Source organism: Microtus oregoni, unplaced genomic scaffold, assembly GCF_018167655.1.
Source record: "Microtus oregoni isolate MIOR12 unplaced genomic scaffold, Mior012 000000F_ref0000247, whole genome shotgun sequence".
Classification (NCBI taxonomy): domain Eukaryota; kingdom Metazoa; phylum Chordata; class Mammalia; order Rodentia; family Cricetidae; genus Microtus; species Microtus oregoni.
Genome location: NW_024543059.1, coordinates 3,654,965 through 3,682,340, shown reverse-complemented (window position 1 = coordinate 3,682,340; position 27,376 = coordinate 3,654,965). Strand labels below are relative to the sequence as shown.

The 27,376-nt window shown below is 48.3% G+C and overlaps 1 protein-coding gene across 8 annotated transcripts in view; it reads left to right on the top strand.

The window, feature by feature from the left end:
- LOC121459150 (teneurin-4) overlaps positions 1 to 27,376 on the top strand; it is a 667,715-nt gene that overhangs the window by 194,362 nt on the left and 445,977 nt on the right. For 7 of the 8 annotated variants that reach the window (XM_041669301.1, XM_041669124.1, XM_041669214.1 and 4 more), the window contains exon 3: positions 20,514 to 20,612. The exons of the other annotated variant lie outside the window; for it this stretch is intronic. In XM_041669301.1, coding sequence (XP_041525235.1) covers positions 20,603 to 20,612 — 10 coding nt within the window. In that variant the 5' untranslated portion in view covers positions 20,514 to 20,602. The remainder of the gene's footprint in view (positions 1 to 20,513; positions 20,613 to 27,376) is intronic. 8 annotated transcript variants of the gene reach the window in all.

Here is a 27,376-nt window from a genome sequence, read left to right as displayed (position 1 = left end):
GCTCTCACTTTTACAAGGTGGGGAGTGGGAAGCGCTGTAGCGACTCACTCATAGTCAATAGGATACCTGCTCGAGACCTGGCCCACCCTCTCTTTATCCCTTGAGAATCCCAGTCTCAGTTTCTGCCTTCTTAGGAGACAGAGTGAGGATGCTTAGCTCACAGGGTGCCCAGGAGTGGTCCAGGCTGAGCGGATGTCAGTGACTCGTCATGACTTGTTACTGCATTCAGTACTATTCGCTGACTTTCGTTTCCATTGTCCTTCTTGGGCACAGACACATGTCTTAAAGTGCCCTGCAATGCCTGGTGCCTTTCCATGCACCCTTACAGCAAAATTCATCAATTGCAGATGTGCTGGACAGCACAAGGGTGCTAGTCACTGCCCCCAGTTCTCTCTACAGAATGCAGACGACAACATCTCCCTCAGCTGCAGCTCGGGTGCGTGACATGAGCCCATGGGTTTGGAAAGTGTCTGATTTAGAACTTGCAACGGCAAAGATGATTTCCTTCCCCTTCTCTGCTTGTATTTTTCATGGCACAGAGCCATGGTTTTTATTATTATTATTATTATTTTTATGAAAAGCAGACATTGGCAGACGTTCTATTGTAGCTTTTCAGTGGGACTTTTCAAGGCAAGTCTGTTGGGGAAGTGTTAACTGAGCACTTCCTGTGAGCCCAGGGCTATGAGGGTTGCAGAGGAAACGCAAAACATGGCCTGTGTCTCCACAGGATCAGGTAGGGGTGATTCACACAAATATGGAAGTTGAGAAGTCTCCCCAACTGCAGGCTGCCAGCAGGCATAGGGAAGCCAGTGGTGTCATTACCCCTCAAGCCAAAAGACCTCAGAACACACAGCCTGCACTTCCAAAGACAAAAGATTGGTGGCCAAAGGCAGGAGATGGTTCTTCCCCATTATGCTTCTCCCTTCCACTCTGTTTAGACCCTCAAGGATTGGCCAATGCCGGTTCATACTAAGGAGCTTCATCTAGACTCAGTCTACAGGGTCTCTTCCAGGAAACCCCTTTGCTGACACCAGAAGGATTTCCAACTGAATGGGCATCCTGTAGAGGAGGAAGTCAATTCACACAACTCAGCGCTCAGGTCCAGCCCTGAGTCAGGGACAGCTCTGCAGGAAGTGTGTGATTGCAAGGAGGCTGAACGAGCCAATCCAGACGGCTCTCCTAAACTGTTAGCCGCATATTAATCTGCGGGGACTAATATCATAACATAATTAGTGGAGCAGGGCTCCTAGCTTAATTGAAAAAGCTGCATATGAGGGGCAGGTAATGAGAATCGCAAGGTTTGATGATTCAGAACTGCGGAGATCTGGCGGCTTCGTGGGTGTCGCTGGGAAGTGTTGGAGTTATTTCCTTCCCCTATTCTCTGGGTACATCTGGACAGGAAGGGTCTGAAAGGAGCTGCTAACAGTATGTATGGGAGCGAGCTTTGATTATCTGGAAGTCCCTCAGCTATTTGGAACACGGCAGAGAGCCAGTCAAGCAGGAAACAAACAAAACAAAACAAAACAAAAATTCGATTTGCCCGTACAAGTCTTTGCGCGTTTCTGATAAGAAATCCTCTCAGCCCATCCCATCACTATTAGTGTTTGTGTTGTACACAATGTTAATCAGCCAGGTGATCTGATTCACCAGTCCTCAGCAGAACAGCAGCTGGGCCCCCAACAGCAGGGGGTAGAGCGCCTAGGGGGGGGGGGGGGGGGGGGGGGGGGGAGGCACGCAGCTCTGCACCTCCATCTGATCTCAGGAGGACTTCGAGGCTCAAGGTTATGCTTTGGGCATAGAGAAGACAAAGATGTAAGAATGTCCACTCATACTGTGGTGTGGGGAAGACGTGTTTCAATCTAGTTCTGACTAGTGTAAACAGAAAAGGACTTAGAGGGGGCTATTAGGCTGCTTACGCACTTTCCTGTGAAAAGCAATACTTAAAGTCTGTGTATTTATTTGTGTGATTATGTTGTGGGTACTTGTGCTGTGGTGCCATTGGAGGCCCAACAATAATTTTGTGGGAGTCAATTCTTTCCTTCTACTATGTAGGTCCTGGGGATCCAACTCAGATCATCAGACTTGACAGTGAATGTCTCTGCCTGCTGAGTCATCTCATTGGCTCATTGTGGCTATTTATTTATTTACTTATTGTTTATTTTTACTTGTGCACTTTCAAGGACCCTAGCTTGGCCACCATAGGACAGAGAAGGCCCCAGGACAGCACAGAACCCCTCTTGTCCTAACTATTTGACATTTCAATTTTAGAAACCAGAGCATGGAGGCTATAGCACTCTGTTTAGATAAGCAATCACCTCTACCCATGGGCTGCTGGGAAGGGAGCACAGTCTCCACATATGGTACCAGCATCAATCCTGGACTATCTGGCGGGCTTCCTGGGAAGCCGATATCTGTGGTTTCCCACTGCCCAGCCTGTTTAACACAGAGAGCATATTGAGATGCGTGTGGAGAGAGTTTATGATGTCTACTGCAAGTGTGGACCTAGGATGAGAGTTCAATGGCCAAGTCCTATGGTCAAGTTGCATTCCAGGGCTAGCATTCTCTTGGAAAGGGATATGGTGATGGGAATGTGTGTGGATAGTCCCAGGGGAGTTCCCAGCCTGAGAAAGAGTAAACAGAAACTCTAAAGAGGAGAGAAGAGGGGACAGTCCATTTAAGTATGGGTGGCTAGTGTTCCAGAGGCCAGACTCACAAAGGGTGGAGCTGGAGAGGGCATGAAGGGAATAGCTGGGCATCAGCTAGAGGGAAGATGACATTCAGGACACTGAGCAGAGGGCAGGCACCTCCAGGCGGCTGTTGAAAGTTCTCCACACACACCCTTCGACTTTCTGCTTTCTCGTGAAGCTGCAGCAGCAAGGTGTAGAGCCATGTCACAGCCTTGCTTCTGCTGTGTTATCAGACAAGACAGGGGCGGTGGCAATGTCACTGCCCCACTTCATTAGAGTGGCATCCAGGGAGACCAGAAAACTCAAGCATCATTTCAGGCAAGTTACCCCCCAAAAGAATTGCAGACACTCTCAGAAGAACGGCCCCAGGCTTAGAGCAACAGCAGCCCCCCACCCCCACCCTGCCATGTTCAATGAAATGTATGGATCTGAAGACAACAGAAATCAAGGAAGTGATATGAACAGGTAATCAAGTTCAGGTGTTAAAAGAAAAGACAAAGCATCCTAACTCATTTTGTTCTTTCTGATTTGAGATTTAACTTGGGGGTAGTCAGGAACAGGGTCTCAGTTTGTATCTCAGGCTAACCTGGACCTCACTGTTAGTGCAAGATGACCTTGAACTCAAGATCCTCTTGCCTCTTCCTCCAAAGTGCTGGGGTTACATGCATGCGACCCCGTGCCTAATTCATAGCTCTAATCTTATCCTGAGGTTTAGACAGATCACTGCAAGCTGAAGGAAAGTGTATGGAGCAGTCTGGAAGGAGGGAACAGGGTGGATGGAAAAGGTCATTTTCAAAGAGCCACACGCAGGTTATTTAACATGGCAATCTAATATGTATTTGCAAATTTGCGCATTTGCATATTCATTTATGTCCAAATGCTTATGCGTCTGTGTAGAGGCCGCCATTGAGTCTGCTTTCCCCACCTCCACTCTCAGCCCTCTGTCCTGTTTTCTCTGCCCTTCCGTGCTTTTCTGACCTGAGCTCCTCCGAGTCACTCATAGCCATGATCACTGGTAACTAGTGTTGATACCAGGGTTCCAGGTTTGCCACCCTAAGTCCCTACTGCATGTCAGGTAACATGACCAGAGAGGCCCAAGGCAGGGGCTCTGACTGTGCCCAGGTCCTCCTACCTTGTGGGAAACTCTGGCTGTGGACATCTAGCTAGAATGATTGTCAGGAACATTTGCTAGAGCTTTCCATCCCCTCTTGGTGTTGCGATAAGTCACGTGGCCTCAGTGAGCCTTCTACCAGGTATTTGTGTCTACACATTCTATGTACATGTGAGATACATGGGTATATGTGTGCTCGTGTGTATGTGCACATGTATGAGTGTGTAGGCCAGAGATCAATGACGGGTGCCTTCCTCTACTGCTCTCCAGCTTATTTTCCAAGGTGTGATTCTGTCTCACTGAGCCTGGAGCTCATTGATTTGACTAGGCCGGCTAGTTAATACACCCCAGGAATCGGCCCGTCTCCACCAACATTCCCTGCAATATGGTAACAGACATTTGTGCTGTGTCCAGCTCTCACATGGGTGCTGGGGATTGGAACTCAGGTCCCCTGCTTGTGCAGCAAGCACGTTAGCCAGTCAGCTGTCTCCCCAGCCCCATCTCTAGAAATCTTAACGCTAGGGCAAGTGCGCTATCTCGCCTAGCTAGTTCTCCTGGCCAGCTGCCCGGAATAGATCAGGGAAAGCCAAGCACATGCTCCACCAGCAGGGATGCAGGAAGCAGGCTCGCTGTTTCCTAAGGGAAGCATCCGCTTTGGGAAATGAGCCGGCCTCCATTCCCACACAGCCATGACGTGCACAGTTACATTTCCAGCAGGTGTCACTGAGGAGGGTGAAACCCCTTAAGCGCTCAAATGAGAAGGCAGAGAGGATTCTCTGAGAACACCCGGGAAAGGTGGGCTTTGCAACATAGGGAGGGGACATGGACAAGCCTCCCTATGTCCCGTGTGTTTGCTCCCCTTAGTCTGAAAACTGTGCTGTGTGCACAAGTGCACAGGCCTGTGATGGTCAGACATCGTATGTATACACCCAACCAGGGACTGAGTGTGGATGGCACCCGATAGATGCTTCATTGCAAGTCCGCAGAGATCCGACTCTGCATCCTCATGCCTCGCTTTTAGTTGTCAGGGTACCAATCACACAGGAAATAAGCAATAAATACACAATAGACTCTCTAATAGTAATTTTCTCTGTATTGCTTACATGATGAGCTAAATGTTTAGCAGGAAGATCAAAGGAGGGGAGGTCCCAGCCTATCCTAGCTTGCTTAAGTTAACATTTACCCTGAAAAGTGGCTGTTGTTGCCCTCGTTACTCTCATTAACAGACGAAGAAGCAGAGGCTCGGAAAAGAGAAGGGTCTCACCCCAGTCTGCAAACCTAGGATTTGAACCCAGGCCTGCCTGACTCCCAAGACAGGGCTCTCTGCACTACACTGAATGGGACCCATTCCATTAGAGAGGTGACCCAGGCCATCACTGGGGTGTTCAAGGGTCAGGGCCCTTCCTGTCCTACTCACTAGGCCTGAGGGCCTAACTGAGACAGGACGAACTTTGGTTTGCTCTGTTCAGGTCATTCCCAGCCCAGCGTTGATCCTTTTGGACCCCCTGATGGCCGAAGAACTAGCAGCTAGACATGGGCTAAGACCATGCCCTGAGCACTTGCGCATGATAGGCTTGCTTCCGATCTGACAAAACCCAGCTCACAGTCTCCTTTCCTCACTCACATGACATGAATATGAAGTAGCACACCTGGGTCCATGCCTTGGCCGACTGGCATCTGGCCAACAATTTTACTCCCCTCCCCCCCTCCAGGCACTACTACTCACAGGAGTCCTGAATCTCACTCAGACTCTGGCCGTGGTCAGCGCCGTGTGTCTGAAATGCTGGCCCACTCCTGTCAGAGTGTGAAGAGAGGGTCATGTTTGGTGCACAGGAGGCACCTCGGCCTCCTGTGGCTGCCGATCATCAACCAGGTCAGCCGCCGCCAACTGCTCTTCCTGTTAGCTATGGGAATTGGGGGAAGCCCTCCAGCTGTCCTGTCTGAGGGCAGATAGTGGCTTTGTATTTGGAGCCTGGGTTTAGGGTGGGAGTCATCTGTGAAAGTCTTTGTATCTGAAGACTCTTAACCCCAGCTTGGCAGCCTGGCCCTGTCTCTGCTTACCTGCCACGCCAGCTCCTCCCTTCTTGGGGGAGGAGTTCTAGGCGTGTATTAGGTGAGTATACAGTAGGTGTCCAATAAGTGCTCCTTTAAAATAGCTGACTCCAAATAAATTGTGACTTCTCAATGAGTCTGTGGACTCATTTGAAGCTAAATTCGACTTTAAAAAGTACGATGACTAATTTAGATAAAATGATATTTTTTGCTTTGCTCTGATTTTCATTCATTTGATTAGCATTTCCCCATGTGTCTACTCACGCAACATACAATTAGCCTCCTACACAATGTGTTTATTGGGCAACTAAACTTCCCTCACGGTTTGCACTGGGTCTTCGCTGAGTGACCTTTAACCTTACACCTTGTAGATACAGGGTTTTCCAGTCCCATATCTTTTTGCTTATTTTCTTTCTTTCATGCTGTATAGAATTTCAGAGTGCAATTCATTTCCATTCATACTAAGTTGTATCATCAGGGCCCTAAATTCTACCGTGAGTGTTGGAGTGAATCTCCATGGGCATTACATACCCCTCCTGTCCCAGCAGGGTGGCTTAATTGAATAGATGGGAAAAGGCCACAGAAATGTACCTGGAGGCAAGTCTTTTGTCCTTCGGGCCATCACATGTGGGCTTATGCATGTGTGTTTTGGGGTTCACCCTTGATTTTGCTCTTAAAAGCCTAACCACTTATGTCAAAAATTCTTCTACTTGAACTTGATGGAGCACCTCCTCTTTCCACTGACTGAGCAAGGTTTCCTAGGCCAAATGTCACAGGGTCAGAGAACACAAAACGGGGTGCATTGCTGACAAGGAACGAAGAGTCCTTTCCTCTTTGGTTGGACTTCTCTTTGACAAACTGTGCTGTTGTACTTGAATCCCTGAGTCCTCTCAGCAGCCCCCTATTCCCTGTATCGTCATGGAGAGTATCTGATGTGGAAAATGAGGCTCAAGACTTTGGCTCTGGTCCCTACCGGTCAGGGGAAGGGCAGACCCTGCCTTCTGGCGTCAGAACTGCTATTGTTTTAGCCTTGACAAAGTCTTCTCATCTGAGGCCTAAACCCAGCTCTAGATGGAAATGGATCTCCCCGCCATTGAGAAGTCACTAGATTTTAAATGCCAGGAGATGGTTTCGCATGGATGCTCCTATAAGGAAGGCAAGGTGGTGTCCAAACAAAAGAACGGTAGTTGGTTGGCATCCAGCATGCTCTGAAAAATCTGTAAGAAGAGATTTAACTGCCAGCTTTGCAATAGGGCTTCTTTGGCTAAGCAGGATCTGTCCTTTTCCAGAATTTTGTGAGCCATGCCACCTGAGGAAATAGGCAAGCCTGGACAGCTCTAAGAAAAGCATGGGAAATGCATTAGAAGCTAATGATTCAGCAAGTATGATTTGCCGTCTAATGTCCCAGTAAACACAACAGAGCAAATCCAGGAAGTTTGCGAGCAGGGAGGACAAACAAAAAGACAAAACAAACAAACAAAAACATGTTAGTAACCATTGGGGGCCGGCACTGGAGCCTCGGGGTGGAGTCAGGTGGTCCGGGTTAGACTAGAACCTTCCACGCAGCATGGAGAAACTGGGGTAAGTTTTGTTTTCAAGATGAGGGGGTTTGTGCTAGCCTGTGACTATGGAGGCGCCATAATGGGGGCACCAGGCAGCCAACAGGACAATATGTCTGGTGAAGGAAAGGGCAAAAGCATAAGTCAGAGATGTGTGAATTTTCCAGCAAGGTTTGAGAAAGAGGTGGAGGAAAAATCAAGGCTCAGTGCTGGAGATGAGGGTTGTAACCAAACTATGAGTTTTTGGTGGCATCTCCAGGGACAGGACACCGGGACTGTGTAGCTGCTGCTGTGATAACATGCAGACCATTGCTGTGTGTCCGGGATGTCAGCTAGTGGCCCCAGCAAGGGCTCAGGCACCACTTCTAGAGCAGGGAACAGGGAGACATGTAAGGACATACGTCAGAGAGACACTCTTCCTGGTCCTATGGCCTCAACGAAGAATCCAAACGGAGTCTAGTAGTGTGTGCAGGAGATACTTTCCTCACTGCTGTGATACTGTCTTAGTGGCTAGTATTGCTGTGTTAAAACACCCATCCATGACCAAAGCAACTTGAGGGAAGGGTTTATTTACTCAGGTTCTGTACATCAGTTCATCATAACAGCTGACCCTCAGAAAGCCACAAGGGCAGGAACTCACACAGGAACCTGGTAACAGGAGCTGATGCAGAGGCCATGGAGGGGTGCTGCTTACTGGCTTGCCCCCCATGCCTCCTCAACCTGCTGTCTTATAGAGCCCAGGACCACCAGCCCAGGCACAGCACCGCACACATGGGCTAGGACTTCCCCCATCGATCACTAATTAAGAAACTATCTTAGAGCCAGATCTTAGAGAGGCATTTTTTTTTCCAAATGAGATTCTCTCCTCTCAGATGACTTTAGCTTGTGTCAAGTTGACATAAAACTAGCCAGCACAGACAGACTGCCTGGGAAGAAGCAAGTTAAGGGAAGAAGGATTTCTATTGGCTGCTGAGAATTTGGTTTTTCATGGTAAGGAAGGCACGGTGGAGGGAATAGCACGTTCACCACACAGTTGGGAAGGAGAATATGTGGAAGCCGGTGTGGTGCTCTGTTCATTTCCTTCCTTTTCATTCAGGACCCTAGCCGATGGAATGGGTTTTTTTTTTTTTTTCATTTAGTGTGAGCCTTTCTATTTCAGCAATTCTGTCTTGAATCTTCTCACAGACATGCCCAGACATTTGTTCTTCAGCGATTCTAGACTCTGCTGATCAACATTAACCATTAGAGTGGCAGCATCCTGTAGTGACATCCTTCTCCTTGCAAGGATGTCTGAGGAGACGGTCCAACCAAGACAAACTTAAGGGCCTGTGACGACTAAACCCAATTAGGTGTCGTTGCTAGGAATCCTGGGAGAGAAGGAGGCATTAGATATAAACCCCGGAAACCTGAATAAATTATAGGTGTTGGTTAAAGTAATTTCCTAATATTGGTTCATCATCTGCAACAAAAGAAGCGTAGTAAAGAAAGCTTAGTGTGCGGAAAACTCCCTGCAGGGTACCAAGGGAGTCACAGTACTGTCTCCATAGTAGTTTTGAAATATGTAACTTCAGAAATTCTTATTTTAATCATGGAAGATGTATATGATAAAAAGTAGAAAAGTAAAGGGGAGAATCATTTGTAAAACACACCCTCCCTCCTGGATTTTCTGGTTTTTCCTATCTTTGGGTAGCACTCTTTCTCGCCCATCTAGGTTTCTCCCCGGCAATGTTTTCAGTTTCACTAGGCCCACCTGGGTGGTCCTCGGATGGCTGAGCAGGTAGGTAAGGATGCTGAGCTTGAGAGGAAGTCTGTGTTGATGTATCGGCCTCGGTTTCCTCCCTGGGGCCAATTTCCAGGGGAAAATGAATGTGCAGTGGCTCATTAACAGCCCTCATGTCCCACACCCGGTGGTCCTTGTGCTTCCTCTGGAGGACGTTGGCCCCAGACACTTGGGTCAGTCAATAAAAGGCCACCTGTGACAAAGGCTCGAACAGAGGTAGAAAGAGAATGTGTCCCAAGATCCCAGAACCCCTGCTCTCACTGTGAGAAGCTGACCTCGGCTGTGAACCTGCCGCCCAGGCGACGTGTTCCCGTGGAGAGCCTGCTGGGCTCCAAGCCTTGTTTCTGGTCTTTTTGTTGTTGTTGTTCTTTGGTTTCTTTAGTTCCAGCTGGTGTCTCTCTGTTTATACATACTTTAAAAAAATGTTCAAATGCCTCTTTACTAGCAAAGGCTGCACTGTCTGTCCCTCAATGGCCAGTCCATCATCGCTTCAACAGAGACTGCCTCTCACATAGAATTCAGTGAAGAGTTGACTGCCTCAGATGGAGGAAAGTTTCCTATTATATTCCCATCCCCATCCATTCCCTCTCTTAAAAAAAAATGTGCTCTCAACCTTTCTGAGTTTGGAAGGATTGAGGCTAACTTTATACAGTCCTGTATATCCACCCAGACAAGAGCTCCAAAGCTACATAGTAAAATGTCTCTCCAACTCTGTTGAGTGCTGTCTTTTTTGTCTTTGGTTTCATTTAACTCCTGGCTTCCCTGACCTGAAGCAGGACACCCCAGTCTCTCCCAAGAGTTTGTGCGTCACAGTGGAACTTACTGGCATTTGGCGGATCGATTGATGGTTGGCTTTCCCGGTGTTCATCTGCCAGGAAGAGTCACATTCAACTCCCTCACACACGCGAAGACTTGACTGCAGTCTTTACCTTCCTTTCTGCAGCACCCACTTCTCAACCTCATGCATGCCTCACCTGGTGCTCATTTCCTCAGGGCTTGACTTCTGACCAGTTCCATAATGAGCTCCCTACCTCAGCCCACACACTGACCTTCCCTGTGTGTTCCCTTGGTGAATTCTCGCCCTGAGACTTCCCCACCAGCCCGTCCACCTGCAGAGTCCTCAGTTCCCTTGTCAGCTCCCGTCCAGGCAGGAAAACAGAAATCATTCCAGGTGTTTTAGTAGAGGGAAACGAATACAGGATTGGTCACAGAGTTGAGGAAATAGCCAAGACACCATCCAGAGATCAGCGGCAGCAGGCAGTCCCCTTCCCTTCCAGGCTGCAAGGGCAATGAGAGGGTGACGTTTCTAGATCCCAGAAGCTGGGATAATCAGGAGGAGCTAGAACCACTTTGTAGAGTACTTCTCAGAACCCGAAACAACAGAGGGTATGCGGTCCCTGCTGGACATACTGTCTAAAACAGAGCAGGAGAAGGATGGAGACTCTGCCTGCTCAGGGTCTTTCCTTAGCCAAACCTGTCCAGAATCCAGTTAGCAAGGGAGACTGAGAAAACTGGTTCCCCATAGAGCAGAGCAGAGAATATCAGTATGGCGGGGGGCAGGGGTGTGGATCAGCAGCCGATCGCCAAGTAGTCTCAGTGTCTGCTCAGACTTCTCAGATGTACCAATCAGCTTTGCCCAGGGCTTAGCTGGGCCCCTCCATTCCTGAACCCTGCTCTTTTCTATCTTCTCTGATCATGACAGCTGACCTCTTGGTAAAGGCGTCTTTTTCCCATGATATCTCCTGAATAGAGAAACTGAGGACCAGGCTTTCCCTGTGCCCTGGGGAGGGTACAGTGTACTCTGTAGCCAACAGCAGTGGTCCTTATGTGTAGCTGCCATCCCGACTCCTTTAGAGAAGACCGTGCCTCTTTTCTTTCATGGAATCTTCAAGGTAGATGGCTCTGTTCATCCTCACCACCGTGGCAGCCATTGAGGTGAAGCTAGACCTTGGCTGCTTATCTTCTGAGGTACGAGATCAGACCCATCACTCAGACCCCCCTTATCCAGGCACACTCTGCAGACAAGAGCTCTGTTCAGGAGCTATTAGGGAAAGACAGTGAGCCTGCATCAGGGGCTTCAGTTCTTGTCCAAGAAGGGTAATCAGTTCCAGCCTTTCAGCTTTGTGAGCACATTTTCCTCCTCTGCTCTCTGAGAGCCCTTACTGTTAGCACAAGAGCTCTGGACAGACGTGGATGTGGAAGCGGGGGGTGGGGGGGGGGAGAAAAAGAAAGCCACCCAAAGAAAGAAGAGAAGCAAAGGTCCTTCAGTCGGTGCAGCCAAGAAAACAACATGGAACGTGAGAAAAGCCTTATGACTTTTTCTGTTTTGCTTTGGAGCGTTGCAAGAACCCAGGCACACAATTGTGTTTGGATCGGGAAGAAAGGCATAACTTCGCTGAAGAAAATCCTTTCCAATTTTATTCAGGCTGTTAGTTGGATTAAAGGAAGCCGGGAGAGATTAGGTTATGCAAGGCAGCCACAGCGACCAGGCAGGATGGGGCTGTCTCTGGCTGGCACTTGTTAAAACAGCATTTCCAGCGGTGGGATCCCATGACCCTCTGTCCCCAGCCTGATAGATTCAGCAGCAAGTGGAATCATTTGTGTCTCTTCTCGTCTTAACTCTAGTGGCAATGGTAATTATTAAATATTAATAGCCGTACTAGCTAGGAATGCTATTAATTTGAGATATGAGGTGACAGAAGTCCACCCCCACCACCCAGTCCATTGCACTTACAACAGAGTGACTTCCTACTGGCTTCTAAAACCCCAGAAGGAGTTGGCTGAGCAGCAGGAGAAAGGGCAGAGATGCAGCGGAGTGAGGGTGGAGTTGTTTCTCTAAATTTTTATTAATTAAAAAATTTTATTGATTTTTTTACATTCCAATTGCAGTTCCCCCTCTCTCCTCTCCTCCTGTTTCCTCCTCCCTACCCCTCTCCCTCCCCTCTACTCACCCCCACCCACTCCTCCTCTGTCTCCATTCAGAAAGATGCAGGCCTCCCTTGGGCTTCAACAAAGGCTGCTTGAGGCTACACAGCCTGTTCCAAAAGCCAGCTCAAGCTCTAGGATGGGTTCTGATCCCTGCTAGACCAAGCTACACAACTGCCACACACATGCAGAGGGCATAGGTCGGTCCCATGGAAGCTCCCCAACTGTTGGTCCAGAGTCCATGTGCTCCCACAAGCTGAGGTCACCTGTCTCTGTGGGTTCCCATCATGACGCCCCCAATTGTATAATCCCTTCTCCCTTTTTTCAGGAGGACTCTTGGAGCTCGGCAGGGTGCTTGGCTGTGAATCTCTATATCTACTTCCATCAGTTACTAGATGAAGGCTCTCTGGTGGCAATTAGGGTAGTCCACCAATCTGATTACAAAGGAAGGCCAGTTCAGGTACCCTCTCCACTATTACTAAGAATCTTAGCTGGGGTCATCCTTGTGGATTCCTGGGAGTTTTCCAGGCACCAGGTTTCTCTATAACCCTAAAATGGCCCTCTCTAGCGAGATACCTCTTCCATTACTCTCCCCCTCCGTCCCATCCCCACCCTGCCCAGCCAGATCCCTCATGTTCTCCACACACCCCAGCCCCAGTTTACCCAGGAGCTCTCTTCTGTTTTCCCTAGGATGACGTTTTAACCCTGTCCTGTGTTGTGGGTGGCTCTGATCTGGTTCGTTATCTGCGTCCTTCCTTTGTGCCTGAAGACTTCTGTTATTGCCATGAGATATTCGATGAAAACAGCCGAGGAGAGAAGGGTTCAGCTGGCTAACAGTTGAGCATAGAGTTCAGTGGTTCTCAGTCTTCCTAATGCCACGGCCCTTTAATACAGTTTTTTGTTTAATACCACCTCATGTCGTGGTGAACCCCAACCATAAAATTATTTCGTTTTTACTTCATAACTAATTCTGTGACTGTTATGAATAGCAACATAAATATATGATATGGAGGATATCTGATATGTGACCCCTGTGAACGGGTCATTTGACCCCCGCAAAAGGGTCACTACCCACAGGTTAAGAACCTCTGATATAGTCCATTGTGTCCACCGTCCAGAAGCTGAGCGAGATAAAAACTGGTACTCAGTTTACCTCCTGAGGTTTAAGCCCTTGGGATGCTTCTGCCCACATTCCCAATGGGTCTTTCTCCTCAATTTACCCAATCCAAAAACTCCCTCACAGACATGCCCAGAGGTCTCCATGGTGATTCCAAATTCTGCCAAGTTGACGTAAGATTAAGAGTTTCTAAGGGCTATGGTATGGGAACCATAGACAGAGATGGAAGAAGCAGCAGAAATGTGTTTATTCTCAGTCCTGAAGGTAGAAAGCCCCGGGTCAAAGTGACAGCAGGGCTAGGCTTCCCTGAAGGTGCTGGAGCAGAAAAGGACCAAGCTTCTTTCCTGACTTCTGGAAATCTCTCGCCTGTGATGGCCTAAGTCTCAGAATCATATGCTGTTATCCTGTGTGCACATCTGCCTCTGTGCCAGCATCACCCCTTTTCTAGGTACCCCAGTTTACGGGAATGATGTAGTTTTGTCTTGATAAGCAATAGAAGGAACTGTCTCCCACCAAGGGTTTGGATTCAAGCTTATCTGCTGTGGAGGACACATAGTTGACCTTCTCCCTATCGGGTCCCTGCAAAATCACCTTTTCTTAGTCATTTCAGACACACACACACACACACATGCACACACACACACACACACACACACACACACACACAAAGGTCAGATTTGAGCAACAAACCGATGGAAGTCTCCCAGTTCATACCATGCCAGAGCTGATGTGAACCACTCCTATGTAAGCATGGGAACCCCCAGAGAGAATACTGAATAGGAAAACCTGACTCCTACCCCCAGACAAGCAAACGGCAATCAGGTCTAACCTGCCTTCCACACCAGCGGAGCTGGCACACATATCCTCTCTACAACATAGCCGGGGGTGGCTGGGTTTGCCCATGGAGGCCCTACATAAAAGCCCCCTTCACTCCCTCACAAACGAGGACATCCAACTAAGAATTTATAGGGCTGAGAACTACATACATATTTAGGAAAATATATGTGCACACACATTGTGAGTGTGTATGTAACAACAATTAAAGGAAAAAGAAGCCTTTATTTCCTCCTGTATGCATCGTAAGGGTATAGTTGCTTACCCTAAAACATGCCATCATGCCGATGGGCTCCTGAGCTTCTCTTCAAGGCCTGCTGCAAAGAGGAAGTCAGGTGGGAGAAAAGGTGAGCACAGGACTCTCACCTGGACCCCAAGCAGGACAACCCAGATTTGCCCCCAGCTCTTGCCTTGCGCTTTGGAGAAGGTGCCTTTCTGGGTTTGAGGCAGTCTCTGTTGGTGAGTTTGTATATGGCTGCGTGTGCCTCCTCTCTGATCTGAGGACAGAACCACCAGCAATTGCAGTCACCATAATAAAAATGAGAGCATCAGCTCCGCTGGGTCTAGGGAGACAAGCTTCAAAGGTCGGAACTGCAAGTGAACTCAGGCATGCGGTGTGTCTTCTCTTCTCCTGTTGACTTGCAGTTTTAATGGTTTTGTTTTTCTCCAGAGACAGAGGAAGGGAAGGGAGTTAACCTTTACTGAGCATTCATCCTGATGCCGCACTGGGCTGGGCTGCACCCACATGCTTAGATGAGTGTTTGGATCTAGTGCGCATGCTCCTTGCTTCCCCTGTTAGGCCTTGTTGGCTCGCCTATCTCTCAATCTGGTCTGCTTCTGGGCAGAGAGCTGGGAAAATTGGCAATATTAAGATGTTATCAAATAGGTTGGCACTCGTAATTGGTTTGGATTAGAAACCAGAGCTCTCAGCAAAGCAACAAGGTGAAATATTCTGAGCTAATGATTTATACGGTAACAAGATGGTTTTCTGGGGGATTGCGTGTGTTCTGGAAGGTGAAAGACCCTCTTCAAAACAGGCTCGTGAGTGGAAATCTCACATGAGCTGAAGATTTTGAGACTTGGTTGGCTCTCGGAAATAAGGCAGCTGATGTGGAAAGAGGAGGCACGAATGGGCTAGGGATCCAGAAATGGTGCCCATTGCCAAGGAGCTACAGGAAAGAAAGATGCAAAGCTGCAGGAGTCTAGTCATGAAGATGATATCAAGAGTATGAACATATTGATATGGTCTCAGAACATCTTTGCTCCCCACATTCATTTTTTCAGCTGGGGAGAAGCTCAATTAGCCTGAGGACATGGTCATGATGATCAAACACCCAACAAAAGCAACTCCAGGAAGGAAGGGCTTGTTTTGGCTTACAGTCTGAGGGTACAGTCCATCCTGGAGGCAGAAGCTTGAAGCAGCCCGTCACATTGTATCGACTGCGAGAAAGGGGAGAGGTGAAGGCTGGCGCTCAACTTGTTTTCTCCCTTGTATTTAGTCTGGGACCCCAGCCCATGGCATGGCACTGCCCACAATTTAGATGGGTTTTCCTACATGAATTAATTCAGTATAGAAGTTCCCTACATGCCTAAGGAATTGTCTCCTAGGTCATTCTAGATCCTGTCTGACTGATAATTAACATTCCCCACTCTGGCTTCTTCCCTGAGGAGCTAGCATGCTCAGAGCATTGTGTTCTAAAAGACAAGAAGCACACACTGGTGCCCGAGGCAGGAGGATTGTCATGGGCTAAGGCGAGGCCAGTCTCGGCAATAGACTTTCTTTAAAAACAAAATAAAGAAATAAACAGAAGGAATGATTTCACCACATGCTACCATAGGTGTGCTAAGGGCCCGGTGGTTATTCTGTGCCGTTCATTGCTTTTATCTCCTTTAATGAGAAACCATAACAAGGCAGGAGATTGGCCTCAAGCCAGGGAGCTAGTGGTGCTCTAGGCGGGCTCAGAGATGAGCTCCCTATTCAGGGAAGGCTGCCTGGAGGACTCTTCATGCAGTTGGAGCATCTGCTAAACTCAATGTCCCTCTGACAGAAATACCCAAGAAGGACAGTAAGGAGAAAGAGACTCACTTTGTCTCATAGTTCCGAAGTTTTAGACCAACAACAGAGAGATCCATTGCTTTGAGCTAAAATAGTGATCTCCTCCATGGGCAAAGACGCCCTGGCGCCCTCACGTATTCTGATGCACACCCGGGTCTCTGTGCGCACAACAAACAGTACGTGGAGTTTTGGAGCCTGCTGCTCCAGTGATCTCAGCTTTGGGTGAAAATGCAGGACGAGAGTGAGCACTGCTTGGCTGAGAGGAGGGTGGGTCCCCTCCCACTTTGTGAAGAATGGCACCCTCCCAGGGACCATGGAGCATTTCACCTCCTCAGTCTGTGGTCCTTTAGGGGAGACACTAACTAACAGAAGCCATGGACTCTCTGTCAGGATGGCCCAGGAGGTGACGGAGCCATAAACATCCTGGGGGTATACAGGGTGTGACGCGCAAGCAGAAGCAGGTGTATTATGTAGACACGCTCGGTACAGAATCCTACGTGCTTCTAAGCACATTTGTAAGGGAATAGACAGGGTTGCGAGCTAGCGTGTCTCCACTGGTTCCTGGCTGAGGATTAGGGGCAAGCAGTCTAGGGCCCGCATAGCTTCCCTTCCTTGTCAGCAAGTCAGAAAGGATAATGCTTGCCTCCTGCAATTATTTATAAGGATCAAGGAGATCAAAATACCTACAGCCAGCCAAGTGCCTAGCCTATAGCCAGGAGCTTCCTGCCCTGGTTGCCTCCTCTTCAGACTCTTCACCTGTCTAGAGAAGATCTCCAGTAAAACCACACCTCTTCTTAAAAGCTCTCCTTGCCTTCCTTTTGCTAAGCAACACTTGCAATCTGACTTGGCCTTCGGGACCCTGCACGCTGACACTCTTGTGCCCTGGCTTGTAGTATGTGTTATCCTGTACATAGCCACCCTGTGAGATAAGTTCACGTGTTTGCCATTTTTTCTCCTCCTGTACTTTTGCTCCGTTTCTCAGAGAACCCCTCTCAATCCCTACTCTGTATCCCTGGGACAAGACTGAACTTCCTCAGCCGAGAAGACCCCTCCATCTTGCCTTTGCCTAGGGTTTATCCCTACCTCCTAGGAAACTGCAGGGACATCCTAGATTTTGTGGCCAAACCTTATTTTCTTTGCCCGTAACGTGCCTGTAAAGTCAGGATTTTGTCCTCACTGTATCCACCCAGCATCAGACTCATCATATGAATAAGTGAAGGATGAATGAATGAATGAATGAAGGCATCCTTTCCTTACTAGTCTTCTCTTCAGTGGAATGTTAGAACTTTTTCAGCCACCCGTATGTGCTGGTTGCTTTTGTCAACTGCATACAAGCCTGACATATCTGGGAAGAGAGAATCTTACTGAGAAAATGCGTCCCTAAGACTGGCTTCAAGGCAAGTCTGTGGGGTAGAATTTTGATTATTGATTGATGTAAGAAGGTGCAGATCAGCACATCACCGTGGGCAGTTCCACCTATAGGAAGTGATCCTGAGGTTTTGGTTTTTTGGTTTGTTTTTTTTTGTTGTTGTTGTTTTTTGTTTTTTTGTTTTTTTTTTTTTTTGATACAAGATGAACAGATCACGAGGAGTAATCCAGTAACCAGACCTCCTTAGCTCCTTAGTCTCTGCCTCATTTCCTGCCTCCAGGTTGCCTTCCTGCTCTGGTTTCCTTCATGACAGACAAGAACCTGTAAATGGAAACAAACCCTCTCCTCCCCAAGTTGCTTTTGGTCATGGCACTTACCATAGCCATAGAAAGCAAACAAGGACACAGTGAATATTTTGGTTTTATGTGCAGTCATTATTATAATGCTTCCTGGAGGCTGTGTGAAAGAGGAGGAATGTGGGGCTGAGAACTGGAAAGGAAGTCGCAGATGAGGTGATTCATCCAGAGGCCTCAGTCGTAACAGAGGCAGGAAAGGGGCAGACATGGCATCTTCTTCCTCCAGGTGAGCAGTCCGGGTGCACAGCTCTCACCTGTAGCTTGTGTGGGTTACGGCGGAATCTTAAAACCCAGACAAGGGTCCAGTCACATATTGTCCACCCAGATCAGTGGAAATGCCTAGGACCCCACAGGATCGTTGGGCACAAGCCCAGCAGATGTAGATCTTAAAAGCCACAGATCTTCTGGGATAAGTCCAGACACAGACACCAGGCATGCTTTATCTCACCCATGGGTGGAGCGGAACAAGGCAGGTTCCTGCTCTCTTTGAAGCCTCAGGGGATGACATTCTCATGAATAAAGTCGTGTAAATAGGAATTAAATCTTTGCAGGCTGGTTAGAGTCATCCAGGAAGAGGGAACCGCAGTTGAGGACCTGCCGCCATCAGATCAGCTTAGGAGCCTGTCTGCGGAGCGATGTCTGTATGAGCGGTTGATGTAGGAGTGTCTGTCCCACTGTGAGCAGTGCTGTCCCTGGGCTGGATCAGAAAGCAGGCTGAGCAAGCCTCGATGGCTTCTGCTTCAGTTCATGCGTCTAGGTTCCAGGCCTGAGTTTGTGCCTTGGCTTCCCTCAGTGTTAGACTGTAAGCCCTAGGATGGAATAAATCTTTTCTTCCCCACGTTGCTTTTGGTCATTGTGGCTGTCACAGCAATAGAAAGCAATGACAAAGTCCCAGAGTCAATTGAGGGGCATAGAATGAGACTCATACCCTGACTTAGTATATTAGCTTTTATCCTCATTGGTATATGTGTGTGTGTTTGTATGATGGTGTTCATATGTGTGCAGGTGGTCAGCCTTAAGTGTTGCTTCTCAACTGCTTTCCATATATTTGAGTCAGGGTCTCTCTCTCTCTCTCTCTCTCTCTCTCTCTCTCTCATTCTCTCTCTCTCTCTCTCTCTCTCTCTCTCTCTCTCTTTCTCTCTCTCTCTTTCTCTCACTCTCTCGACTAGAACTTCTGAGGCTAGGCTAGTTACCAGTCTGTTTCCTGGGATTTCCCTGCCTGCCTCCCTTCCCACAGCTGCTAGGATTACAGATGCATACTACCAGGCCTGGTTTTGTGTATAGATTCTGCAGATCCAAACTTAGGTCTTGGGCTGGGCCATCTCCTCAGCCTTATATTTTGACTTAGAAGAGTGTTTTCAGTTTTTCTCCGGACTCTTTGGTTCATGAGGTCGGTAGAGCTTGACCCTGGGGAGTAGGTGAGAGGCCCTGCATTTGGGCAGAGTCTGGAAATGCTCCTGGCTGCTAGCTAGTCTCTGTTTGGAATAATTAGAATTCACAGGAAAGAAATATCGGAGACACTGGGAGAGTTGGCAAATTTTCACACTTACAGGATTTTTGTTTTTAATGGGAATTACCAGTAATTCCTCACCTTATAAGAGACAATAATGACTTCTTAGCAGGGTTCCTAAGTATATTTGGCAAATATGTATTCAGGGAACTTCTCAAATAATGGCTTGAGAACAAAACTCAGATACGTTAAGTGCCTTTGCCTGCAGGATCTTTATGCAGAGGACATCTGGAGGTATCTGTTATGTTGCACGGACCTGCAACTTTTGAGAATCTGTGTTCAGATTCCAGTTCCTTTTGTTGCGATCACCAAAGGCAAATGACGTAAAGCCTCTCCCTACCTTTCTTTCCAATGGGATGGAAGTTCTTACATTCATGTGACATTTATTGGGTAAAGACACTAGTGGTACTGATTAAGCAGACTCATAGCTTTTGAATTCTAGGCCAAAAAGAAGTTCTCATTGTTGCCCAGGTCAGAGCTTTCTGCTTTCCAAAGAAGAAACTGAGGCCGAGAAAGAAACATGATTTGACAGAGGTTGTCATAGCAAGAGGGCCAGTGCAGAGTTCTTTCATGGGACAGCCCCTGCCCAAGTGACTCTGAGACCCTTTCTGGTTCATCCCAGCCAAGAAGATCCACTTCCTAAGCCAGATGTCAAGTTCCTGAGAGCCAAGGGGCTTCCCTTATTTTCCTGCCCATGCCACCACTGGGACTGCCCCAAGACTGCAGCCCCATGCCGTGTGCCTTCCGCCCATCACAGACAGGATCAATCATCTCCGTCTACCAGGCAGTTGCTGTTGCTCTTGGGCTTCAAGCCCTACACTGGCACCTGGGTTGCAGAGCCTCGCTATTTAGCCCCTGTCCTGGTGGGTTGAGTGTATAGGAAGACATCCATGCAGGAAATGACTGGAAGACAATGTTAGCACACTCACAGAAAAAGAAGTGCAGTACGGGGGATGGCTCTCCTGAGCGCCATGGCAAGGCTATGAAGATGGCATTTCATTCAAGGTCCTCGGGGTTTGGAACTCCGCTTGCTTTGCTTCGTGGCCATGGAACCAGAACAAACCCCATGTTCATAAAGGGTGCTGGGGAGGGGACTGTGAGAAAGCTGGGGACCAGTCATGCTGTCCCCTAATCTACTCTCTTCTCTTCCTCAACAGAAAGCACATTGCCCTGTCCTCCGGGATCCGATGGCCTTGGAGAGGGGGCTGCAGGGCCTGCGGACACCAACTCTTCCCAAAGTGCTGACATGGAGCCAGGTCAGTCCCTGCCATCTCTAATTTTCTGTCATCAGTTGCTAGTCTGAGGTTTAGTGAGAAATGCATTTTAGAATCGGGAAATGCAGTGAACTTAAGAAGAGGACAAGAGGCAAAGGCTGCTGGGAGTTGAAGTGCCTGTCTTAATAAGAGGACAAGAACAAAGACTGTTGGGAACTGTAGTTCCTGGTGTATTTGCCCAGCGAGGAGGTGGTAGAACTACTGCTAGGCTGGGCTTCAGGGAACCTTCATATTTCACACTGCAAGCCCTACAGCGTGGTGAAAAGGGCCGTTGTGGGGTTGGGCATCCAACAGGAACGTGATGATGCTGCTGGCAGCGAGTAGGTACCGGTCAGGCCGGCCCAGAACAACTAAAGCTATGGTGAGCTGGAATTTATTCTCACGTCCAGTAGACCAGGGTGCAAGTTCTACAGCGAGGTGAAGACAGAGGCGTGGTTGAGCAAGAGAGGGAAACAGGGAGGGGAGTCTGTCAGCAGGGGTCTAAGAGGCTCTCCGGAATGTTCTCTTCATGTTGCCACGCAGCACGGCCACACACAATGGGTAGAAAATGCCGCGCCGCGATGATAAAGTTGGGCTGGATGGGGAAAGCGGCGTGATGGCAGGTGGCAAGCTGGGGGAGTGTGGCCCACAGTCGGGCAGCTTCGTACATGGAAACGGAGCCCAGTGAAGAAGACTGCAGAGGAGGAAATGGGGGCAGGGGAGTAAGCTCTTCACTGGAGATATATTACATACCCACTTATACTAAGTTTGGATTCTTATTCTCTGAGCAGTCCCATAAGGCAACATATAGACTCTATCGGATGCCATAATGAATCCGCTCCAGAATCCCAGTGGATAAACAGACTGAGTTCTTACTCACAATAAAGGCCAATGCTGTCTGTAGAGAGCCCTGGAACATATAGCTCCCTTGGGCCCTGCTCTAGTGCACACAGTTGGAAGATGTTGGCTGTACTTTGGATCAGAAGTGACATACCCAGCTTACTGGGTATCTCAGACTCTGCTTGACATCCAAGGTCCTGGGGTCAGTGGGAAGGAGATGAATGAGCGAGCCGAGCCGTAACCCTCTTCCCTAGATTAGAAAGTTATTTCCATCTCACGGTCCAGCAATCGGGAGACTTGGAGGCAGTCGCCATATTGTGCACAGACTGCCAGAATACAGAATGCTGTGGTTTGGGTGTTGCGTAACCTCTGTTTGAAACATCCATGTGGCTAATCAGCAAAGACATATGGAACAGTTGTCATGGTCCCGGGAATGACAAAACCAGAGGTGGCTGGAGCATATATAACTGCACAGGACAGCAAATGTTCTGCCTTGGACAGATGGCTCTCCAAGAGCCTCCGAAAGCTTTAGCTTTTGTCTGTAAGGACAAAATGAGATCACACATACAGAGACTCGATTCACACATGGCACTTAACTCGCATTGCCCTGTGAGTCAGTTTTCACGGCCCCACATTTAAGATAAGAAAACCGAGTGCAGCTGAGCCAGGTAAGAGGCGAACTCACGTGTTCATCAGCCCCATTTGAGGCTTCTGTACAATAATGACCCGTTCCAGTAGAACAGTAATGGAATCTCCCCCATCCCTCTAAACTCTAGAAATGTGGACCCTGGTCTCCCTAGATGTCTTCTCAATGAGGGTTTTTCCTTCCCTGCGTCCTCAACATGCCCAATATGGCATGCTGCACTTTGGAGACACCACCTTCATCCCTGGCAGAGCGAGACTGAATTGCTCATTCCTATTATGTGGCCACCCACAGAGCCGGGCCTGGAACAAGGCTTGTTGAGGTCATCTGTACCAAGGGAGGGAAGAAAGGCATGGTGCAAAAATATTTCGTTGAAACATCTGAATCTGGCAGAGTGGGGCCACACATAAACCTTGACGTCAGCAAGTCCTTGATGCAGGAATACTCCCCCTTGTCCCTCCAGCTCCGTCACCCGTCATCCCATCCCTGAGCTCAGTGCTGTGTTTACACTGACAGATCTCTGTACTTTTCTCATCCCTGTGACCTTCTCTGTCTGTGCACTGAACCGAATACTCTCGTCCCTGGATTCCGGCAGTAACCTGCTCACTGGACTGGTGTCCTTCTTTGTCTAGCCCAAAGACATCTGTCACTGCACCTCTCAGATTATATTACTCGCCTGCCAAGCCCTCCTATGGCTGTCTACCTCACACTGACAAAAAAAAAAAAACCTGTAAAGGCCCTCCTTCCATCCACCAGTCTTGCTATCTAGTCCCTGGGTCCCCTTTTCACTCAGGACTCTAAGCTGTGACTAAGTCAGTCACCTCTTCCAGGTTCACAGAACCCTAGAAATGCCCCTGCTTTGGAGCGTCGAGCATGGGCCTTCCCCCAGCCTTTGGGAAGAACTCTTCTGGCCTAGAGAACAGCAGCAAACAGAAGTAAAAGTCATTGTCCTTGTGAGCTGTCCCATGCAGCATGAGATGCCCTTCATGGAAGCATGCCAACTGTCCCAGTGGCTGCAGAGGCCAAAGGGTTGTCACTGAATGTGGGAGGGGCATAGCCTTCCTCATCCAACTACACTATGAGAAAGACCATTCCTCCCAGCCCAGGTCTTTCTGGGAACATTTATGTCCAGCTGTTGTGTTAGCTAGTGCAAGATTGTCCATGCATTCCCAGACATCTCTTGTTAGTATCTAATGTCCAGGGGATCAGGTACTGCCTTCTTTATAGTCCCCTGCATTGTTCTCATGCCTGGAATGATGCCTAGCTCATGGCAGATAATAAAGACAGAGTGAATGAATGAATGAATGAATGAGCAAGTAGTTGATCAACCATCTCTGCTGTTGCTCATTTCCCCACCAGTCCCAACAGGACTTGACCAATGCTTAGCCCCCAACTCTTCTCCCCTCCACAATTCCCTCTGCTCGCCCAAGAGGCTGAAGTCCCTAGGACACATCACCCAAGTATTGTCCCCTCCAGTGTCCAGAGCTCCAGGGGTTTCAAAGGCAGGAAACTGATCCCGGTCTTTGAGACTTCAGCACCAGGAGGTTACTGTTCACTGACCTCAATAGGGGGGAACAGAACTTTCTCTGCAGCTTCAACCCCAGGTCTCTTGGCTCCTCCTCCTTTTCATGTCCTCTTTGCCTGAAGTCAGGCATCGGGAAGACCTGGTTTTCAGCCAGGCCCCCTCCTGCCTACCACCTGCCTCAGAGATCAGGAAGAGGCAGCAAATGAAATTCAGAGCGAAACTAAATCTGGAGGTGTTGCCAACGCCACGGAGGAGGGACACAGAACTTCAAAGGATCTCTCTGGGAGGGCAGGGGAGCCGAGGATGGAAACAGCCATCTTGGACAGCACATGCAAGGGTGACCCAGGTCAACCTTTTTATCCCTAGTGGTGTCACTTTGCCATGTGTAAATCAGAGACCTTTTCATTGATGGACGTCTCATTCATGCTTTTTCAGTCCAGTGACAGACAAAGAATTTGAGTAGGTTCACAGTTAATTAATCAAGTAGCCAAGGCCAAAGCATCTAATACTTCCAGTCAAGGTAGAGTTGGGGCGGGTGGACAATGGGACAAGAAAGGGGTGTGCAGGAGAGGGGCTGTGGGCTGGTGTCTTGAGGACAGCCATGACTGTGTGATAAGTGAATGAGGCCTTGAACCTCATGAGCTTCTTCAGGAGTGGGACGCTCAGGCCAGAGAGTAGCGATGGTGGCTGGCGTTTAGGGGCTCATTCGTTCAGTTATTGGCACTTAGGACTTCACACCAGGGGTCCCATGGGCTGCTTCTCCCTGGGTCATCTCATTAAACTCCCTTCACATCTTAAAGGGTGGTTTTGTAAAGCCTAGGTGAGAAGCGAGGCTTCTGAAGCACGGGGATGATGATGTCTTTACAAACAATCCTGGCACAGAAGCGATCCACACGTGAGAACATGAAGCAGGGCCTTCCTCAGACGCAAAAGTGACCTCGGAACAAATTACGACCCTGTCTCTAAAAGCTAAAACTGAACGTTTAGAAGAAAGTGTAGCTGTAAATATGCGCTGTGTAATGGTTTGGCACCTACAAGTGAAGAGAGGGATACAATAGACGAAATGGATTTCAAAAGTCTTAAGTTTCGTGCTTCAAAGGACAGCCGCAAGGCAACTCCAAATAGGACATGGTATTTTGGCAATCATATATCTGATAAGGGACTTATAGCTACAATATATAAAGAACACAACTCAATGATAATATGATAAACATATTTTTAAAATGAGCCAAGAGTTTGAAGTAGATGTTTATTCAGAGAAAATGCAGAAGCAGTCTACACACATGTAAAAAGGTATTTAATATCCATGGCCACCAGGGGAATGCGAATCAGAGGCGTAGAATTGCTTGTACATCCCAGTCTTTCTCATACCAAAGCCTCCGTATCATAGCTCCACAAGTCTGGAAAAGAGGCTACCATGGGGAGAGAAGGTTGCTGTGCCATTGAAGGCTTTCACAGGGAGGTAAAGAAACCGCCTTGGAGGGTGTGAAGGAAAGGTCCAGCTGCATCCCAACCTCAAGCAGCAATCATGCTGTTTTCAGGGCCTCGTCCTCGTCAGTATTATTGACGTCCCCAGAGGGGCTTTTGTTTACACAGTCCGTACATGATGAGATCGTGTTTATATATTTGTCATATTAATAATTAACAGTTAAAAATGTTAAATTGGTATGTATAATTTATTTAGGATAAAACACCAAGCTGTAGCCGGGCGGTGGTGGCGCATGCCTTTAATCCCAGCACTCGGGAGGCAGAGGCAGGCGGATCTCTGTGAGTTCGAGACCAGGCTGGTCTACAGAGCTAGTTCCAGGACAGGCTCCAAAGCCACAGAGAAACCCTGTCTCGAAAAACCAAAAAAAAAAAAAAAAAAAAAAACACCAAGCTGTAAATCAGCATCAAAAACACATTTCTGTGAAAATAAAAAGCAGAGCTGGCTAGGAAGGCCTCACTTCACAGGGTGGAAGGTTCCTTTCATGTTTGACTCACCGAAAGGTGTCCTCGCTCTGCCTCCAGTCTGGAGGGTTCACCGGCATCCATGAGGGAGAGGGAAGGAAAATGGGGATAGAACATTTGTGGAAATAGTTTGAATTCATAGGTGATCTAAGAGTTGTTGGGAACCCTCAGGGATCCCTGCATTTGTATGTTAAAAATGGCACACAGGTGTGGCGATGCATGTCTTTAATCCCAGTACTTGGGAGGCAAAGGCAGGTAAAGTTCTGTGAGTTCAAGGCCAGCCTGGTCTACATAGTGAGCCCTAGAACAGCCAGGGCTCTGTAGAGAGACACTGTTTCAGAGAGAGAGAGAGAGAGAGAGAGAGAGAGAGAACGAGAGAGAGAGAGAGAGAGAGAGAGAGCCTTCAAGCAGCAATGAGAGGAGGGAAACAGGTGTCTGAGCATTGCCCAGAATTTCTCATGCTCCTAGCAGAACAGCTACTGGGAGGCCATCGGACAGATAGGAGAATTGGGGCTCTCTTCCCTATGACCCCTTAGTCTGTCTAGTAAATGTATGCTAGTCTACAGACTGCCCGGTAAATGACAGAGCTGGGATTCAAACCCAGAACTCCAGCAAGCCTGCCTAGAATGCTGTGTTAACCGCTCACCCATCTGACCTAAGTTCGCATCCCTAGTTTGGACCTGAGTATTGATCGCTACATATTGCTTTTTGGAATAAACAACGACAACAAAACAAAAAGCATGGTCCTGGGTTGGGACGATGGCTCAAAGGACAAAATCCAGCGCTGTGTCAACACTGGGATCTGGATTTACCACCGACTGAAAAAGTCAGATGCGAGGTGTGCACCTCTAATCGCAGTACTGTGGTGGTGGGGGGGAGGCAGGAACAGGAAGATTGTTGGGACTGGTTAGTTGACAGTCTAGCTCAAAGTTCAGTGAGAAACCCTATTCCAAGGGAATAAAATTGGGCACTGGGTAGCTTATTTTGGCTTCCTTTTGTGGGCCTGTGCATACCAAATACATAGGCTCTATAAGCACACAGACTACACATATATACTGCCTCCCCATCCCTATAATCATATCTTTCCAAGCATATTTTTTAACTCATGGAAAGATGAATGGAAACACTAAAAAAAATGCTTCTTTTTCCAAATTTTGGTATATACTATGGCAGATTCCAGATATGGCAGCCAGTCTCCACTTTGGCACTGACTCCTCTTCCATAAACAGTACCGCAGTTAAGATGTAAACCCAAGTTACTATCCTTTAGAGGTACTAACTAGTGACTGACATACTCAGCTGGTCAGACCCTATCAGAGATGTCCATCTTGGTTGGTGACTGGAACAAAGGAAGTCAGAGGGCCTAGGGTATGAGGTCAGTTTGGAAAAATAATCCTAAATCAGTCCTAGGAGGCTAAGAATGCGCTGTCATGTGTGGTACCAATGATGTCAGCTATCAAGGGTGATGTACCTTTAAGTGAACTCTTGCGATGTGTCACATCTGTGGTAGACCACGGCGTGAGCTTCACCTCCAGTACAAAGCTCATATTTTTGCGCAAGTATGGCATAGGGCTTTTTCTATTTTTAAGCTGTGACTCATAGAAAAATCTTGCCCAGGAAGGCGTAGCTGTGACATGGTGAAGGCAGTGCCATTTGTTTTGTCCTTCAGCCATGACGCTGGGAGGAAATGGTGAGTGTGGCCTCAGAGAGAGCTAGGCTGTCGCACTGAGGTGGAGTCCTCGGAGGCCAGCGGTGGTCATGCTAACCTCACATAGGTTTCAGGCTTTCTTCTCAGGCTCTGTCCATCTTC